This window comes from Camelina sativa, chromosome 3, assembly GCF_000633955.1.
Source record: "Camelina sativa cultivar DH55 chromosome 3, Cs, whole genome shotgun sequence".
NCBI classification, from domain to species: Eukaryota; Viridiplantae; Streptophyta; class Magnoliopsida; order Brassicales; family Brassicaceae; genus Camelina; species Camelina sativa.
In genome coordinates, this window is record NC_025687.1 from 19734927 (window position 1) to 19741815 (window position 6889).

Consider the following 6889-nt stretch of genomic DNA (forward strand, 5'->3'; position numbering starts at 1 on the left):
AAAAAAAAAAAAAAAAAAAAAAAAAAAAAAAAAAAAAAAAAAAAAAAAAAAAAAAAAAAAAAAAAAAAAAAAAAAAAAGAGATTTGAGATATAGTGGAGAAAGATGAGAGAATGAAAGAGTGAGAGACTAACATAATAAGATAATGAGTATTTATAGGAAGAGAAGTGATGAAAAATTACATTTAAAAAAATGAGAGTTACAATTCTAATTTATTGTTTTGTTTAAATATAATTGATTAATACAACTTAGTGGAAAAATAAAGTTAATGCATAATTTATAGGGAGAATTTATATGATTTCAGTTTTATCATATTATGTGAGTTAAATGTGATTTTTTTTTTTAATTTGTGTTTTAATAGAATTATTTTTTTTTTGTTAAAAATTGCATTGCCAAGTGGATCAATAAAGAGAGAGTGAAACCTTACTTTTATATATATGATTTATAGTATGTATCATAATAATTTTCTTTTAAACGACTAATGAAATTATTAAATGAAGAACATTAGTTTGTCAACTAAAAAGTTTCATTTCATTACATCTATAAATGTATTATACAAAACTATAGATTTATATATTTGAAGTAAGCAAATTTATCGTTCTAAAGGATATTTCAACTTATTTAAAAAATCTCACTACTTAATAAAGCATAGAATATCTTATGGAATAGTTAAAATATTAAGAGACCCTAAGCCAAGAAATTTCCTCGGATGTCAATGTCAATGTTAAAATATTTGTGTTCTAGTTGTTGAATATGACAGACAATGTTTATTCAGTATTTTGGAAAATTACAACCTTTTAATTACTAAAAGTATAAATTAACAAAGTTCAGATTATATAAATTCATCAATATACTAATCTATTTGAAAATAGAATTTGGAACCAAAAAAGTTTATTGATTTGTCAACACGTTCGTCTACAAGAAAAAAAATAATGCTAAGTCTTCAACTTCTAATAAGTCTACAAAAAATGAATAATGGTGATTTTTTTTTGTCAACACGTTTTTTATAAATCTTAAAAAACACATTTTTTGTCTACATAGTTGCACTTACCTAATTATGAACCACAATTGTGCTAATTCATTGATTAATCATAAAATATATCGAAGAAAAATGCATTTCAAGTTTAAATTTGCATTTGATAAGTCATTAACGTTCCCACTTTTTACCCAACTCATAGAATTTATCAACTATTTTATTTCTCATCTTAAGTAAGCAGCTATCATCCTTCACTTTATAGAGAGCAAGATAATAACAACTAATCAGCATAAGAACATTAGTCGAGTGAAGTGAGATCGTAGACATCTAATTTTATGAAAGGCCCAACAACAGCAAAAATCATATACAAACTATCCAACGCAACATTGGAAATAAAGTTTAAACTTGTGAGGATTTAGCTGTTGTTGAAGAACTCTTGTGGGATTACGGATGGACAGAACTTCTTTGCCACAAACTTGTACTGCAAAAAAAAAAAAAAAAACCACAATCGTTATTAGACATAAAAACCACTAAGCAGCCATCATTTCTTGATTCTTCTTATCAATCAAACTTACTTTGTGTTGGCTGTACTTCTCTCTCACAGCAGGTAGAGTAGAGCCGTGAGCAGTAATACACAATCGTTGAAGATCTTTCACACATCCTCTCAACTCCAAGGCTTTATATTGCGTATAGTGTTGCAATGTCGGATTCTGATCCAACCAAGAAACAACAACAAACTCATTTTACTAACATGATCCTTTTAAAGAGTAAAAAAATAGAGTTTTAAAGTCTGTTTAAAAATCATACCCATGGTCTTATTGTTGGCTCTAGAATGTACTTGGCCAAGAAAATGGAAGAGGCAGCAACGAGTGAAGGGGAATGAGAGAGCATTGTGTACTCCAGAAGCGATAATTCCGCAATGTAGCTGGCCATACATTCTAGTTGCATCGATGGAGTTTCATGAACACCATGAGCAGCTCGAACAAAGCGTCTGAATATCAAGTTTGGTGTTAGTACACAATTGTATGATCTGTTTCATAAATGCAATCATCTTACTAACCTTAAAAAGCATTTGGTTGTTGGTGCTGTCATTTCAAAATTCAAGTAATTCAGAACATCAGATTCCATATCAAGAACCTGCAAAGCCAAAAAGAAACACAATCAAAATCAGTATCTTCTTATTAGTGAAAAACCTTGACCTCACTTATCAAATTCGTTTGAAAAAGAAAAAAAAACACAAACAAACCTCATCCTTGAGATATGTATTGTCAGTGATGTAACAGAACTCCTCAACTTGTGGTGCACAGATCTCTTCATATTTTGCTGCAATCATCATACAAGCCACACCAAGCAACTGAAGCTTCTGCCTACAAATCACATTCCCTGACAGATACCTATCTATGTAGTTCACTGTCAAATACAACGTCTCAGGTACAAGTCTATACTCTTCTGACACCTACAAGAAACCCCACAAAAATTAAAACATCAGAAAGAGTGACCAAATCCATCACATTTTCAAAACAGTTACGAACTAAATAATTCACCTCAACAAGCCAATCAACTAGGATACCACGCATACTGGAATTCACATCTTTCTGAACTTTCTCCATGAAATCAACCGCAGGTCGCTTCTTAGCCTAAAAACCATATAGAAAAGGAAAAAAACCTAAAGATTCAGAAACCATACAGCAACACACAAGTCCAAAATTATCACATTGTGTGGTTCAAGTAATCACCTCAGATGCACGAAGATGCTTATAAATGTCACGAGCAAACGTTGCACACAACAGTGGATCCTCATTGTTACTATCAATGTCAACAATCTGACTCTTGTCCAGTTTCATATCAGACAACACATCTCTACTGCAATAGTTACCTGCAAAGGTTCAAAAATCAAAATCAAAAATATAAAGAACAAAATTTAATAAACAAAGGGAATCAATCATTACATTTTACATACCCAAAGTCTCAGAACTTGGAGATATGTAAAGATTACTCAATGCTTTCCTCTCAATAGAAACAACAGCAGAGACTTGTTTGTTATCAATATACTCAACTTGAGGACTCTTGTATGAATCACATAACGACATCGTATCTTCGATTGAAACAGATCCATCATCAGATTTGCTAGGTGATGAAGACGAAGAAGAAGATACTTTAACACCACAATGGCTTTGCTCATAAGCAACTTTGCTTGGCTTCACACTCGCATTTACACAAAGAGGTTGTGTTGTTGGTGCCAATTTCAATTTCGCAGACTTGTTCGAACAATGTACCTATGCAACGAAATTGAATTCAGTAAACAATCTCAATGATTCAATCAACTAATGAATCTTCGAATCAGACAACATTGAAGCCAAATTGAATCCGTAACACATTACACAGTAAACGATTCTTCAAAATCAAACCAAAGATTTAGTGAAGGAACTAACCGAATCAGAAGATGAATTAGGGAATCGGGAGGAGTTTTTTTTATTAGTGATGTTACTCAACGGTGCTCGTTTCTTCGTCATCACAGGTTTCACTGAATTCTCAGATGAAGAAGATGATGATGGTGGTGCTCGACGTTTCGCCATTGAAGATTTCGTCGACGATGCGAACAACGAAGATCGTCGATTCTGATGAACGTTTGACATTTTTTTTTTTTTTTTGTGTAGAAGAAAAAAAAAAAAATCTCTCTCTCTCTCTTTGAGAATCTTCGAATAAGGAAGGAAACGTTTTAATGGCCAAGTGAAGAAGAGAGAACGAAGAAGAGGCTTTAAAAGACCCAAAGAAGGCTTTTTGAATTTTTTTTTGAAGAAACGGTCCTCACCGTTGATTTTGAAGTTTAGATTTGTCTCGGAGCGTGCACAAGTTTTAAAGGTTTATGTCTGTTATTTTAAGATACGTCACTGCCCTGTTATATTTTGACACGTAAGAGTAAAATGGTGCTCGTGGCGTTTAGCTTTTTTTTTATAGGGAGAGATTGTGTGACAGTCAAAAACGAGACTTCGGTTTGGTTTACTTTTGAATTCGAATTTCAAACGGCTGAGGAAAAAGATTAAAATTTTTTTTAAAATTCGAATTTCAAACGGTCACCTTTGGACTTTTTTTTTAATAAAAAAACAGGTCGGAGACATAAACCATAAAAAGGTAAAAATCATACATTGAAATCAGGAGCTATTTTTCTTTTGTTTTCAAATTATTTTGGCCACGAAAAGAAAAATAATAATCAAAGTGAACATATATGTTGTGTTACAAAACGTGATATATGAGAGATTCTTATAAATACAAGATTTGATTATGATATATTATGGTTGGTTACTGTTTGGCTAACTAGAATTAATCAGAATTAGTTGGTATTATCAATTCAGCTTTTAAATAACCACGACGACCAACAAGTTCGATCCATCTCCATCACCCGATGGCCACAACATCAAAAATATTAGATTCGAGGCGAGAGCGAAGGCTTCTTAATTTGTAGTTTCTCTTATTAGATATGTGGTTTACTTTGTAATTAGGTTTAAATTTGTGGTACATCGTAGGAGTAATTTTTAATTATTATATTTTGAATAATTATTCTAAAATTATTTGGTTAAGTTTTTTTACTATTTGATTTTGTATATGATTAAATTCTCATTTTTTTTTTTTTGAATTATCATTTTTAATTATTGTATTTTGGATAAATATTCCAAGAACTTCGTATATGTGGAGGAAAAAAAAACACTAAGCATAACACGATTACCATAAAGACCTGGTGATTTTCAAAAATTATATTAAATGTTGTATATTCATAGAGAGAGCTATCTCAAACATTAGACTACAAATAAACTAGTTTACATATAACAAACACCGTTGATCTAATTTAATAGTTCAAATTTGTAAGATTTATTGCAAGTTCAGTAATATACCAAATAAGCTTTCTCCAGAGAAAGAGAATGCCAAACATGTTTGTTGTATCTTTAATCTTTGATATATACCATCTTCTCAGAATCTGAAATTTCGATAATCTTATTTGGCACCTGCAATATACTCCCTCCATTTTATAATATAAGATGTTAAGAGAAGTATTTTTGTTTCATAATATAGGATGTTTCCAATTTTCTATGCAACTTTTAGATTACATTTATATTATATATTATGCAGATTTGTTTATATTGGTTAAACTTTTTAAAAGTAACTATTTCTTAATATGCGTGTTCTCACTAAAACATCCTATATTTTGAAACAGAGGGAGTATAAAAGATTCAATCCCATCAAAAACAGCCACTTGGAATCATCCCGCTATAATGAGATGAAGACGTATACTCACATTTTGGCAAAATCAATAAATGAAGTTCATTGAATGTTCTACTAGTACTACAATGGGGTAATTATTCAACTGTTGAGTAAATTATTCAATTGTTGAATAACTACAATGGGGTGTTGAAAAAAATAAATAAGATGGGGTGGAGACAACAGCGTTGAAACGCATAAATGTGGGTCTTGCTCGCCATGTGGCAGATAGTGAGTGGATGATTTTTTAATTATATAATAATATTTAGATTAAAATATGTTTTTTATTTTTATTGAATGCTGAAATTTTAATTATATTTTATCCAAAATGATAATTTGAGATCAATTATTTCATAAAATATGAAATTTTATTTAAATATTTTTATACCAAAATTCATCATTTTTCATTTTAGACTTGTTTCACTTAATTTGGATACAAACGAAAAGGAGATATTTGCAAAAATTTGTATACTTTCACCTCTCTTTTATTTTCACTGGGTCTCTATTCTCCACCCCATGTAATTTCCCATCTTTCATATCTAGGCGGTGTATTTTTCTTCCATCTTCATCGTCCTTTATGGTCTCTTTCATTTCTCTTTGTGAGTTTCTTCTCCTCACTCAACCTATCATTGTAAATTCTCTCTAGTTCTCTGAACTCTTGTCTTCTACCATCATACTAATATGCCTTGTCCTCATTGTCACATTCATCTCTGTTTATCTTTTGCTTTCACCATAACAGGACTTCTGCTATGAATCTTCTCACTGCTATGACGACTATGCTCTCTCTCTTATATACACTACTTAAGATCTTATTCAAATTCAAATGTGATATATTGTTAATTTATTATCTCTAAAATGCTCAATCGAGATGATGGCTCCTCTAGCCATTTATTTTGGTATGTTCAGGCATAGATCGACCGCCAACTATTGAATTACACCAACTGTGGATTGGGTTTATACACATATCGGATTTTGATATTATATTAGACTATGGACTTCTTACTCATCATGTCTACCTCCAAACATATTTATTAAACACACTAATGTAAATATTTGTAAACTGTTCACCCTAGAATTGGATAACCAACCACATAATGTTGATGTTTATACGCTTAAAATTCGATTACGGTTAGATATGATCGGGTTAAAGTCTACAATACGGTCATGGTTTAGTTTTGGCCATGCCTACATTCATTCTTTTCTAGATGAAGTTTTTTTTTCATTGTTGTCAAATTCAACTTAAAAAAAAATCTTTATACAATAGCTACAAATTCTGATATGTAACTGGAATTAAATAACAACCTTTAATAATTTCCTAAAAAATGAGATCCTTTTTGTAATACACATCAGAGTAATTTTAAGGTTATAAATTATCACCATCTGTGTTAAAATTCACATAAATATTTAGAGAAGTTTCGAGGTTTAGAAATATCATTATTTTCTATGTTAGCTAGGTTTTTTTTTTGGCACAAAACAAAAAAAAGCTAGGTTTTTTTAAATAAACAAACTAAAAGTTGTAATATACTCAAAAATATTTTTGCATACGTCACCTAGTGGTGTAAATCAGGTATGCGATAAAGAAAAATAGGATAAGAAAATGTGAAAGAAAGAGAAAATTTAGGAAGTTGCATCAAAAGGTTTTTTCTTTTTTTCTTTTTTAA

The 6889-nt window shown here is 30.5% G+C and overlaps 1 protein-coding gene across 1 annotated transcript; it reads right to left on the reverse strand.

Annotated features, from left to right (window-relative positions):
• LOC104777558 (cyclin-A1-1-like) lies at positions 1211 to 3765 on the reverse strand. The gene is made up of 9 exons (XM_010501832.2): positions 3407 to 3765; positions 2935 to 3250; positions 2711 to 2850; positions 2519 to 2611; positions 2221 to 2430; positions 2035 to 2111; positions 1782 to 1965; positions 1550 to 1684; positions 1211 to 1455 (listed from the first exon to the last, which is right to left on the reverse strand). Exons 1-9 carry the CDS (start codon positions 3608 to 3610, stop codon positions 1390 to 1392), a joined length of 1425 nt encoding a protein of 474 aa, XP_010500134.1. The 5' UTR covers positions 3611 to 3765; the 3' UTR covers positions 1211 to 1389.

Bases quoted from the DNA above. Each gene is read 5' to 3' on its own strand.
- LOC104777558 (XM_010501832.2), bottom strand. From the start codon at position 3,610: ATGTCAAACGTTCATCAGAATCGACGATCTTCGTTGTTCGCATCGTCG. The intron at 1,966-2,034 runs GTTAGTAAGATG...CTTGATATTCAG, and splicing joins ACAACCAAATGCTTTTTAAG to ACGCTTTGTTCGAGCTGCTC. The intron at 1,456-1,549 runs GTAAGTTTGATT...TTTTTTTTGCAG, and splicing joins AGAAGTACAGCCAACACAAA to TACAAGTTTGTGGCAAAGAA.